Below are 13,544 nucleotides of genomic sequence, written 5' to 3' on the forward strand. Positions count from 1 at the left end.
ATTCACAGAGTCTAATCAGGGTAGAGAGTTGCATCCTGAACCCATCTCATTTAAAGAATAAAATTAGGGTCTTGAGAGTGGTTCAGTTGGTAAAAGTGCTTGCCTCAAAGCAATGAGGCCTGAGTCTGAGCCTCCCAGTTCATGTTGAAGAAAAGCTGGGTATGGGCTATAGAGAGCTCAGTGGGTGAAGTCTAAGTACTGAGTTTGGATCCCAGCACCCATGTTAAGGTTGAGTAAGGCTGTGCAGTGCAGAGAGGACGGAGAGAGGCAGATCCCTGGGGCTCACTAGCTAGCCAGCCTGGCCTACTTGGTAAGTTCCAGGACAATGAGACTGCCTCAAGAGAAAAAGGCGGAGGGTGCCTGAGGAGCAACACCTGGGGCTGACCTCTGGTTTCCACATGCATGTCTATGCATGCAAATGTGCTCATACAAACACGAACATATACAAAGAATAATAAAATTAGCTAAGACGTTAGTGAAAATGAGATTATGAAATTTGCAGGTAAATTGATAAGGCTGGAGACAACCATTCTAAATGAGGTAACCCATTGTCCCAGAAAGACAAATGTTACATGTCTTTTCTCATGTCTGGACATTAACTTTGAATTTTCAGATATGTGCGTTTTATTTAGAATACCCGTAGAGGTCAGGAATTTAGTAAGGGGCTTTGGGGGCGAGGCGATTTTAATGGGGGAGGAGATAGGCTGGAGTAGAATAAAGGCTTAAGATTGAGTAAAGGAACAGGAAAGCTTGCAGTGGGGTAGGGGCTGCAAGGTCAGGGTGTCCAACCCTAATTTCTATCCATTTTAAATCAAGAAACAAATCTAAGTTCCTGAGGAACAAGCAGAAAATGCCAAGAGGGCTGAGGAGATAGCACACTCAAAGACCTGAGTTTGAACCCCAGTGTACAAAAGCCAAGTGTGCTGTCATGTACTTAATCCCCAGCACTGAGAAAACAAAGACAAGTGCATTCCTGGAGCTTGATGATCAGTCAGCCTAGTTGGCGAGTTCAGCCCATGAGAGATCCTTTCTCAATAAAACAAGGAAAACTGTGCCTGAAGATGGCATCCAAGGTTGACCTCTGACCTTCACATGCATGTGTACACACATGCACAGGCACCCCACTGGTGCACTGCACTTGCCCATTTGTACACACATGTACAGGCACTCCACCCTTGTGCTTGCCCATGTGTACATCCATGCACAGGCACCCCACCTGTGCCCTTGCACACGTGTATATACATGCACAGGCACCCCACCTGCTCACTTGCACATGTGTACATACATGCACAGGCACCCCACCGGTGCCCTTGCACACGTGTATATACATGCACAGGTACCCCACCTGTGCACTTGCCCATGTGTACATACATGCACAGGCACCCCACCTGCTCACTTGCACATGTGTACATACATGCACAGGCACCCCACCTGTGCCCTTGTACACGTGTATATACATGCACAGGCACCCTACCTGTGCACTTGCCCATGTGTACATACATGCACAGGCACCCCACCTGCTCACTTGCACATGTGTACATGCATGCACAGACACCCCCATCTATACACCTGTACATGTGTACATACATGCATTGAGCCCACTCAGACAAAATAATATCTAATATATATATATATAAAACATATATATAAAATGATCCTACAATGTCCCTCCATCACATGAAGAAAATGTCACATATTAGAAATGTATGTTGTATATGTTACAATGTTTTATACACACACATACACGTACATACATACATACTCAGTTTTGTTTTTAACTTTGTCTTGGAGGTAGGGTCTTCCTGTGTTTCCAAGGCAAACTTCAGCCTCCTGAGTTCTGGAATTAGACACACACATACATACTCAGTTTTTTTTGAGACAGGGTTTCTCTGTAGCTTTGGAGCCTGTCCTGGAACTAGCTCTTGTAGACCAGGCTGGTATGGAACTCAGAGATCCGCCTGCCTCTGCCTCCCGAGTGCTGGGATTAAAGGTGTGCGCCACCACCGCCCGGCTACTCAGTTTTGTTTTTAACTTTGTCTTGGAGGTAGGGTCTTCCTGTGTTTTCAAAACAAACTTCAGCCTCCTGAGTTCTGGAATTATAGGTGTGTGCCACCATGTTTGCTGGTTCCATTTTCTTTGCAGGAAAATCACCACATGCGTGTTCCCTCAGTATGTGCTCTCAAGTCTGCTTTAATGGCTGCCGTTTGAAGGATGGGTTGTGCATGGTACTTCATCTCATGATTCTAGACAGCTAATTGTAGTTCTTTTTTCCTCGACTTTTATTTTGAAGTCAGTGTTCCAGAAGACACTGTGCCCTTGTCCCTTTTGTCTTCCTACTATAATAGCATGTGGGTCAGTCTCCATCCTGGCTGTGGCCCTGTGCTGATGCTGGCTCCCTGTGCCATGCTCGTTATGGTAGTGACCTCTTGTTTTCCACAGGAGATGCTGGAAGTGTCCCAAACTTCCTGAGTTGTCATCTCTCACAGGCACTTTCTGCTTTCCTGCCTCCAAGAGAACACCCGTATAAACAGAGTTCTCTGAGCACCTGCTGATCGACAGTGTGGAATATTTTTATTTGCAATGACTGTTGACTCATTCACACGTGTCTTGGAGACACGTGACCTTGACCTTTGTTGGGGAATCTTCTGTCATTGTTTTAAATGGCAGACAATGTAGAAGAAGTCACTTTGTCCTTGACGGTGCTTATGAAGAGCATGTAGGGTAGGTAATATGTCAAAATTAATGAATAAATGGCCACGGAAAGGTCACACACATTGAAAAGTATTGCATGAACTTTTGACACCGCTGTGTGGGAGAAGTTGTAATTCATCACAGAGCTCTGAGCAGTCCTCTGTGTGTGTGTGTGTGTGTGTAGTGTGTGTGTGTAAGAACAGTTGGAAGGTAAATTATTTCCACCCAAGGTTACAGTTGTTTGTCCCATATAAATGGCAGCAGTGGGAAAGGGAAGGGGGACAGTCACCCATCCAGAAGACAGAGCGGCCCTTTGACTGTGGAGCCCTCTCACATGCCTGGAATGGCCTTTCCTTCCGGAGCTTGTGATAATGTGAAGAGTTAATATTTCATGTTTTAAACATTGAATACCAAAATGCTTAGTGTGGCGGTGCACACCTGGAACCCCAGAGGCTGAGGAAGAAGAACATGTAGCTGAGTTATATGATTGGTTTAGGGACAACTTGGGTTACACAGTGAGACTTTGTTTCTAATGACAAACCTCATCTCCCTGGAAAGCCTAGCAACTGGTTATGCCATGTTCTGTTGGTATCCCTGGGAGGCCTCTCTACTCAGGAAGGAAAGGAAGGAAACCAAGGAGCAGTGGATCTGGGGGAGAGAGGAGGTGCCGGGTGGGGCGGGGGGGGGGGTACGACTGCAGTTGGGATGCAATGTATGAGAGAAGAATAAAAAAGTTAAAGAAGTTTCTTATTGAGTTGAACCTCAGTGTTGAAGCCTTGTGATTGTGTCAGCTTGCCTTTTGTGGGGATGCAGATTTTGTTCATACTTTGCATCTTTCTGCCTACTGCATGATCTCTGCATTCCCTGCAGTCCCCGCAGTGTATTTTAGCAACACACCTTTATTATCTGTGTGTGTGCGTGTGCGTGTGTGTGCATGACACAGTGCATGTGTGGAGGTTGTAGGACGACCTCCGGTGTCTATTCTCACTTTCCACCTTGCTTGAGGCAGGGTCTCTCTTTCGATGTTCACTGCCGCTTATGCCAGAGGTGTGGCCTGAGAGCATCCGTGGCTCCTCCTGCCTCTGCCTTCCATCTTCCTGGAGATGTACTGAGATTGCAGGTGGATGCTACTGCCCCAGTTCTCATGTGGGTAAGGGGGATCTGAATTCGAGCCCTCGTGCTTTCTTGGGAAGTGCTTTACCCGCTGGGTCAGCCCCCAGTTTGGCCCTTGCTTTTGAAGTGTTTCTGTGTTCTGCTCTCGAAGGTATTCTTCCGTTTACAGCTCATTCACCAGATGTAGTTGGCTTGAAGGTGGGGGTGGAGGTGGATGCTCCTCCGGGTTTCCTTGGTGGTAGATCTAGAGGAGAGGGGCTAGCTAATGAGGAGGAGAGGGTGGGAGCTAGGAGCTCTCATCAGCTTGTCTCTGCACCTGCTTGCTTTGCTACACGTGGATGGGGAACGTCATCAGCCTCAGTGCGTCGTCAATTTTGAAAGAAGCTGTTCGGAGCGCATGCTATTGAGGGCTGACTCTGAAAAATGGTCTGACTGGATCTCTTATATATTTTTTGAGATAGTGTCCTAGGGTTTCGGACGTTGGGATAAAACACTGTGACCAAAAGTATGTGGAGGGGGAAAGGGTTTTTCATCTTACACTTCCACACCATAGACTGTCACCGAGAGAAGTCAGGAAAGAAACGCAAGGCAGGCACCTGGAGGCAGGAACTGAAGCAGAGGCCATGGAGTGCTGCTTACTGACTTGGTCCTCAGGACCTGTCCAGCTTGCCATCTTACACAAGTCAGGACCAAATGCACAGGGATGGCATCACCCACAATGGGTCATTAATCAAGAAAATGCCCCAAAGACTTGCCTACAGGCAATCTGGATGGAGGTATTTTCCCCAGTTAAAGTTCCTCTTTCCCAGATTACTCTAACTTGTGCCAAATTTGACAAAAGAAAACCAACCAGCAAATTATTGACCCCTTGTCAATTTGACACACAAACACATTGCTATTAAATCATGACTTTTCCTTTCTTATTCCCAAAACATCATCAGTATGACAATATAAAACACTCCAAGTTTTAAGTCTAACAGTCTTTAAATTTTTAATGCTTAAAAGTCTAAAGTCTTTTTTAAAAATATTCAAGATCTTTCTAAAAATCCAGTTTCTACAACTCTAAAAGTCTCTCTTCTCTAAAATTACCAAGTTTTTCTAAAATATCCAAGGTCTCATAATTGTGAATTTCTGTACGATCAAAATAAATATTTTCTTATCCCAAAAGAGAATAAACAGAACATAGTCATGAACCAAAGCCATCAAACCGAAGCCATCAAACCGAAGTCTGCCAGTGTGAAGCTCAGTGTCTGACATCTGGGACTCACGATCTTCTGGACTCCAGAGGCTTGAGTAGCTGCAGGTCTCAGGCTCTGCCATCCACAGCACACACGCATGTCTCACAGTTTCCGGCAGGCTCCACACCACAGCTGCTGCTGTTCTTAGTGGTCCTCTCGTGGTCCTCGTGTCTCCAAAGTGCTGGTGTTTCCACGGCACCTGAGATGCCTCTCCTGGCCTCTCTTCAGGGTTTCTGGACTGCCACGTGGTGCCAAGCCTCAGCTTCTCTCTATGGCCACTCCAATCCTGGGGCTTCTGCTGCACTGGAGGCTTCTTTCACCGGTGTCCTCTCCTAGCCTCGCACAGTGCCAAGCCTCAGCTGCTCTACGCGCCTTCAAACACAAGTGCCTACTGGGAGACTCTTACATAGTACCAAGAGCAGCTGCCAGCAGGGGGCACATCCTGAGTTCCTCTGGACCACAACTCCTGTGTGCTGACCTGAAGAAACATGTCACCGAAGATGTCTCCTCAGTGTTGCAGGTCTCTTGTTACCCATAGCTGATTCTCCAGTCCCTCCTGACTAGTACTGATTATCCCAGCAAAGAACCAGTTTTGTGGTTCTGGTCTCCTGTTAACCACGGCTGATTGATTGTTCAGCCTCAGATGACTCAGGACCACAGATCTTGAGTCTTAAAATACTGAATGAGCCTGATAAAGCCTTTAAGAGACTCTCCGACCTCCTTCTGAAACATCACCATTGAGGACTTGGTCACTAGCGATACTCCTAGCCCCTTATATGCACATCATACAGTGGCTTTTTCTAGCATAGAATTCCCAAGTCTTCCCATGATCCTTCCCGAAACACATGATCTGGTCTTTCGCAACAATGCCTTATGCCTTGGTACTAATATCTGTCTCGATTATGGTTTCTGTTGCTGTGATAAAACATGATGACCGAAAGCAACTTGGGGCAGGGAGGGTTTGTTTCATCTTATACTTCCGCATCATGGTCCATCCCCGAGGGAGCTTAGGGAAGAAACTCAAAGCAGGAACTGAAGCAGAGGCTGTGGAGGAGTGCTGCTTACTGGCTTGGTCCTCATGGCTTGCTCAGCAGGCTTTTCTAGTCATTCGAGTCAGGACCACATGCCCAGGAGTGGTACCACTCAAAATGTGCTGGGCCTCCCACATCAATCAGGCAATACGTATATTGATCGCCTACAGGTAATCTGGATGAAGGGATTTCCTCAAAGGAGGTTCCTCTTTACAGATAAGTCTAGCTTATGTCAAGTTGACAAAAACCCAGCCCGGACAGAGGGAGTATCACTTTGTAACTCAGGCTGACCCGAAGCAGACTGTAGTGGACTGTCTTAAACTCATGGCTATTCCCCTATTTAAGCTTCCTGAGTGCTGGGATTAGAGATGTGAGACACTGCCTAGCTAGGACCAGTATTTAGACAATTAATGAAGGAAGAGGGATGAGAGCGTGGATCATTAGATCGGACTGCCTCTTGATTCTTTGCTGGGCAGCTTTGAGACAGCTTTCTGTTCTGGTGTGTCCTGAACTCTGCACCTATTCACAAGCTTCCTGTGAAGTACCTTCACAGGAGCAGAGAAGCCACTGCTTGTTCCCGAGGCCAGTCTTGTGTGTCGGATGAAAGATGCCCGGATGTTTATAACAGTCGCCATCCTCTCTCTCTCTCTCTCTCTCTCTCTCTCTCTCTCTCTCTCTCTCTCTCTCTCTCTCTCTCTCTCTCTCCTAGAGCTGTTCTGTTTGATTATGGACTTTGGGACAATGCCACACATGCCTAGAGATGGACGCCAAGTGATTGGTGTATTCATCTCTATCAAATGCACTAGAAAGTGAAAAACAAACACCAAACTATTAGATGGGCATTGCGGAGCCCATCTTATCAAAGAATTGGCCTGGCTATTACTTTGAATTTGCATTGCGGAGCAGCTGGATATTTGTCTTTAGGAAAATGTTATTATATAGCATTTTCCTTCTTTTATTTGTCCGTTTCTCTGTTCTCTCATTATTTGCCTTCATTTCCTCTCTGACTGAGGAATATTTCTTGGTTCTAACCTGCATGGCTGTGCTAATTGCTTCCTCTCCCTTCTGCTGATTTTCCCCGAGTATAAAAGGACTACACTGGCAGGAGAATTACCTCACAACAGCAGATAGCCAACATTTATGTAATGCTTTGTGGCATAGGAAGCTCTTTGGTGTGTATTTCTCCTTTTCTACTTAGGCAGTCTTATGAGGTGGGAGTTACCAAAGCCTTGTTTCCAGAGAGCATGGAGTCCACCCGGTTCCTGTCACTCCCGTCAGGCTGCAGAACCGGCTTGTTCATGACCTCTATGACAAATTCCATGTGTCACTTACCCCCCGCCCCATATCTTATGGTTTAGGTTCTTTAATTGAATTCACATTTATTTTATGGAAGTGATTTTTTCCTGTTCATGATATGGTACTTGATTTAATAAATCAATGACCATTATAGATATATTTATATGTATCTATCTATTGAGTGCAGCTATGCTAGAAAACACGTTTATTTAAAAGAAAAACATCTGAAGGCTTCTCTAATGTATTGGTCAGGGGAATGTTATCTTTAAAGGATTTTTCTTTTTTTCTTTCCTCCTTCCCTTCCTTTGCTCTCACTCTGTGGCCCAGTCTAGCTTCGAACTCGCCATCCTCCTGACTCTCCTTAGAGCTGGGTTTACAGGTGCACTTCACCACACTGATGTCAGTATAAGGAATCTTGATACGTGTTGGCTGACAAGTATTTTCCTTTTGTATTTTTCCTGAATTATTTCCCATGCATGAGTACTTTGCTGCATGCATGCCTCTGTACCTATTCCATCTTTTCTCGTTTTCTTTGGAAGGGTGAGACTAACGGTGGTCTATCAGGATCCTTCTCCTGTGAAGAAAGGCTGGGCAATTTTATAAACTAATTATTCAGAGAGTCATATTAGGTAAAGTGAGAGAAAAAAAATATGAACTTGAGATAGAAAGTCAAGTACCTTGGACGTGAACATCCACCCTGACTTCATTCTAATGGAATCATTTGATGTGTTTTGAAATGTGGCAAGGGGAGATGAAAGGAGAAACAGATTGAAATCTAACTCTGAAAGTGCCAGGATGTATATACTTGGGAAAATGACTCGGATTAGTGCTTTAAACTATGAAATGGAACTATTAATAAATATCTTGAAGTGGCTAGCAGAAACAGCTATTCCATATTCTCTTGGACAACATAGCAGACATGTCTGTTAGTCTTTCTGTCGCTGTGACAAACACCTGAGAAAAAGTTTAATAAAGGAAGGATTTATTCTGGCTTATGATTTCAGAGTCTCAGCCCACGGTTGGCCACATTGCTGCCGTTTCTGGTGAGGCAGGATGTGGTGGTGGGAGGTGTGTGTGTCAGAACAGAGTTGCTCACCTCACTGCATCTGGGAAGCAGAGAGAGAATGACTATATTATAGGCCTTCTCCTCTTTTATTCCATCTAAACCTGGCCTGTTGGCTTCTATAACCATGAGAAGGGCAGGTCTCTTGCTGAGTGACTTCTCCTGGAGACTCGGATGAACTCAGGAGCTCCACTCAAACTGAACATTGAGATGCAATTCATGGCGCGCTGCAATGCTTAGCTCCTTCCTACCTCCCTACCCGTGCCCTATGGGAAATGTCAGACACACGTTCCTAGGGCCTGCAGTATCTCACCTGGGGTGACAGTAACCTGCATCCAGTAAGCACAGTGCCCTACAGGGGTGGATGGGGAACCACTGAGGGTCCAGCAGACACCTCCAAGAGTCACTATAGCCCTTTGCTGAGGTTGACCCTCATCGTTTACCTTCCTTCCTCTTCCTGTCTCTGTCTTGATGACTTGGCCAGGTGTCCTTGGTAACTCTGTACCCTGTCTCTTTCTTCTAGAACTCTGAAGGTGGACTCTATGTATGCATGAATACGTTTTTGGCCTTTGGAAGGGAACACGTTGAAAGACATTTTCGAAAAACTGGACAGAGCGTATACATGCACCTGAAAAGGCACATGCGAGAGGTGAGACGGCTGTCTGGAGAGTTCCTGCATGCCCCACACAGGGGATGACCATACCCTCAGAACCCTGCGTTCTCTTTGATGACAGGAAACCATAGCAGTTTGTAGACACTCAGGTTCCCTACCGCCCCAGTGCTTACCTTAACCGGTATTATTTTTCTTCTTCTAGGCCACTTGTTGGAGTTAAGAAGCTGTGTATTTTATTGACTGGAAAAAGTAATTTTAAGTTTAAAATATGAAAAAGTACAGACCTAATGCATCGCAATGTTTTCCTGAAGAAAAACTTTCTTGAAAGTCTACATCCCTTTGTCTCTTTAGAAAAATATATTTTTTCTTTATTCTTGAGAATGTTATATAGTTATACTATAAAACATGATCATAGCCACCCCATTTATTTTTCCATCATACACTCCAAGTTGTCTCCAACATGTCCCCTCCCATAACTTGTGTTCTATCTCTTTTGATAGCTCACTGAGTCTGATTAGTGACACCCATATGTGCACGGTGTGGGACTGTCCTCTGGAGCATGGAAAAGGTACCAGCGGTCACACGTTCAGAAAAGAGTAATAGTTCCTCTACAGAAGCTGTCAACTGCTGCTCACACGTCAGCAAGCAGTGGGGCCTGGCGAGCGCATCCTTCGCCTCCGCTGGGACTTTGACCAGCTTGCTCTTGTGAAGGTCTTGTGCACACCATCACTGCTGTGTGAGCCAATGATGGCAATACCCTGTCAAGTCAGAGCCCTGCTTCCCAATCTCCAGCTCTGACAGTCTTCTCCTCTTCTCCCATCTTCCCTTGGCCTTGTGGAGATGGGGTCTCTTGTTCTCAGCACTTTGGCTGGTCATGGGTCTCAGCATTGGCTGGTTGCCCACTTCAGGAAGAAGTTTCTATGACTACGGTTGAAAGTAGTCTAGGTCTGTGTATAGACATAAATATTAGGAACAATGACAACATGACCATTTAGCAAAATAGTAATAGGGCCTATGACGTCCCGTAGCTGTAGGGTTACAGAATCAGGCATAAATTCTCTCCTGTAGAGCAGACCTCAAATCCAACCAGAAGGCAATTAGTTTCCCTGTAATTGTCATGCCACGAGTAGGTACATCTTCCCTGTCAGGTGGATAGTCCCTCATGCGGGGTCAATAAGACCAATAGTTTTTTTGATTTCTCTGAAGCTTGCCCAGGAACTGTGAAATCTAGCCAGTGGGGAGGATAATTTTTGCTTTGTATAATTTTTCTATGTTCTTTAGCAAGATTGTGTGGTGTATTCAGCAATAGGGCTTTACCATGCATTTATGGTGTTGACCAAGGGCCATGGCAATAGCCTGTGCTGTTTTGGACACCTCTGGGGGCTCTTGACCCTGCGTTTACTAACTAACCCATGTCTTCTAGGGGTGGCGTTGTCCTCTGATGTACAGTAATTCTGTTTGAACCCCCTTTTTAGTTGTATTTTGAAGTTAGCTTACTAACTAGTGGGTTTCCATATAAGGCTTTTTCACACATCCTCAGTTTTGGTTAAACCCACCCTATGTCTGGGATTATAGCTGTGTGCTCCAAGGCCAGTTTATGTAGAGTATCGGATTAACCTCAGTGTTTTGTGCATTCCAGGCAAACCTCTACAATGGAGCTACATTCCCAGTTCTCTCTGGAGCCCTCATTCCTCCAAAGTGACCGTCACTCATTCTCATCATCATTTTCATGCATAGCGTTATATCTTAGCTGCATTTCTGTGTGGATAGTATGTAGTATGATCACGTGCTTTAAAGACATGGATGCATGTCACCACACTCTCATCTACGATTGGGCATAGCATCTCACCACTCATTGTTGCTCTGGAAGCTAGCTGGGCTGAGATGCCTGTGGGTTTTTTTACAGCATAGTATTACAGAAAATACTAAATATCTGTTAATATGTAAATTTCTCCTCGGATAATCTGTAAGTTCCTTTCTTCTCCTAATGCTGAATATTTGGATTGCTTCTGTTCTTTGCCACAATAAACAACACCGCAGTGAACATTTTAACATATTTTCTGCAGAAATCCTTATACAGATATTTCTGTAAGAAACTTACCTAATGATCCCACTGGCCTGTGGGTGCCAACCTTCATTTTTGGCAGGAGAAGGCTAATTCTCCCCAGGATGCTTGTGCCAGTGTGTCTTCCTGTCTAAGTGGTAAGGAATGAATGTCTCTCTGTCCACACCCTTACCATTCCTTGACTGGACTTCCAATCTTTGCCAGTCTAATGGTTGTGAAGTGCCGTAAAAATATTAGGCATTTCATTCTGTGATTGAATATTTTCTTGCGTTTTTATCACCCATTTAGAAAAATTATGATTCTCATTGAATGTTTTCTTTTTTTTCTTTCTTTATTTTTTTTTTGAAAAAAAATTTTCAGCCTCCTCCCCGCCTCCCATTTCCCTCCTCCTCCTCCCGCCCCTCTCCTCCTCCCCCCACTCCTCTTCTCCTCCCTCTCCAGTCCGAAGAGCAGTCAGGGTTCCCTGCCCTGTGCAAAGTCCAAGGTCCTCCCCCCTCCATCCAGGTCTAGGAAGGTAAACATCCAAAATGGCTAGGCTCCCACAAAGCCAGAACATGAAGTAGGATCAAAACCCCGTGCCATTGTCCTTGGCCTCTCATCAGCTCTCATTGTCCGCCATGTTCAGAAAGTCCGGTTTTATCCCATGCTTTTTCAGTCACAGTCCAGCTGGCCTTGGTGAGCTCCCAATAGATTAGCCCCACTGTCTCAGTGGGTGGGTGCACCCCTCATGGTCCTGACTTCCTTGCTCATGTTCTCCCTCCTTCTGCTCCTCAATGGGACCTTGGGAGCTCAGTCCGGTGCTCCAGTGTGGGTCTCTGTCTCTATCTCCATCCATCGCTAGATGAAGGTTCTATGGTGATATGCAAGATATTCATCAGTATGGCTATAGGATAGGTTCATTTCAGGTTCCCTATCCTCAGGTGCCCAAGGAACTAACTGGGGACATTGCCCTGGGCACCTGGTAGCCACTCCAGGTTCAAGTCTCTTGCCAACCCTTAGGTGGCTCCCTTATCTAAGATATGTGCTTCCCTGCTCCCCTATCCAACCTTCCTTTATCCCCAATCATCCCATATCCCCAAGATCCCCCCATCCTCTCTTTCTCACTTTTCTCTCCCCATCTCTCCTTACCCCCATCCCACCCCACCCCCAAGATTCCAATTTTTTGCCCAGCAATCTTGTCTACTTCCCATAGCCAGGAGGATAACTATATGTTTTTCCTTGGGTTTACCGTCTTATTTAGCTTCTTTAGGATCACAAATTATAGACTCAGTGGTCCCTATCCATTTCTTGGTGACTTTTCTGAGTCACTGTTCTGTTGCCATGGAAAGAGCTTAGATCTGATCCATACAAGGCAGAGACAGTGTGAGAAGCTGCCCTGTGCCCAGTGGTCCACCTCCTAATCTTTCCAAAAACAGTTCCATAGGGCCAGACATTCAAAAATATCAGCCTGTGATGGCTGTTATCATTCAGGCTGCCACTGTGTGTCTATGCGTGTGTGTGTGTGTGTGTGTGTGTGTAGACCACAGGGGTGTGTGGGCATGTGCATGTGCGTGTGCGTGTATATGTTCATGTGTGTGCGTGTGTGTAGACCACAGGTGTGTGTGTGTGTGTGTGTGTGTGTGTGTGTGTAGACCACAGGGGTGTGTGGGCATGTGCGTGTGCGTGTATATGTTCATGTGTGTGCGTGTGTGTAGACCACAGGTGTGTGTGTGTGTACGTGCACGCGCGTGTGTGGATCAGAGGACAACCTTTGAAAGTCAGTTTTCTTTCTCTACCATGTGTTTCTGGACTCAAACTCAGGTCATTAGACATGTACACCAAGCGCTTCTACCCACAGAGCCATCTCTGGCCTCTTACCTTTTGTTACCACTTCTTTTAAACCATAACTTTTTTACCTTTTTAGTTTTCCAACCTTACATTTTGTTACCACTTTTATTTTATTGCATATTTATTTGCTTGTTGAGATTGGTATTTTTCAAATATCATCTTAGATAGTTTTAATAGTTTATAAACCATTTTGGTGTCTTCTAAGTAGTCGGTTCTGATTTGAGTTTTACTTAATTTCCCATGTCACCCTACCTGATATGCTGAGAAGTCACAGTTTCAAAGATGAGCTTTGACGTCATTTGATTTTGTCCTGATATGACTTACATGTTTCTTCTGTTGGGATCCTGGATAATGTAAACTTTATCCTATAAAGTTCATGTCATTTCACATCTTAGTGTAAAGTGATGAAGTTAAAATGGAGGCCCAGAGAGTCTGCTTTCTCTGGGTCAGAGAGCTGGTGGTGGCATTGCGGACTGCCAGTACCCTCGTTTGTGTAATTCTGCATCTAAGCGTTTAAGTTAGAAATTCCACTCTTCGGTAGCAGCCTCTCCTCAGTTTTGCCCTTTGGCTCGTGTGTTCCTATTTTGATCTGCTGTTCTCTGGGCTC

General features: G+C 45.3%; 1 protein-coding gene across 2 annotated transcripts in view; it reads left to right on the forward strand.

Moving 5' to 3' along the window:
• Window positions 1-13,544, forward strand: part of Usp13 (ubiquitin specific peptidase 13) — a 113,310-nt gene that overhangs the window by 11,813 nt on the left and 87,953 nt on the right. Inside the window, exon 2 of one of the 2 annotated variants that reach the window (XM_057756900.1) lies at window positions 8,956-9,081. The exons of the other annotated variant lie outside the window; for it this stretch is intronic. Within the exon in view, the coding sequence (XP_057612883.1) occupies window positions 8,956-9,081 (126 nt within the window). The remainder of the gene's footprint in view (window positions 1-8,955; window positions 9,082-13,544) is intronic. 2 annotated transcript variants of the gene reach the window in all.

The sequence above is a fragment of the Chionomys nivalis genome, chromosome 24 (assembly GCF_950005125.1).
Source record: "Chionomys nivalis chromosome 24, mChiNiv1.1, whole genome shotgun sequence".
Lineage (NCBI taxonomy): Eukaryota > Metazoa > Chordata > Mammalia > Rodentia > Cricetidae > Chionomys > Chionomys nivalis.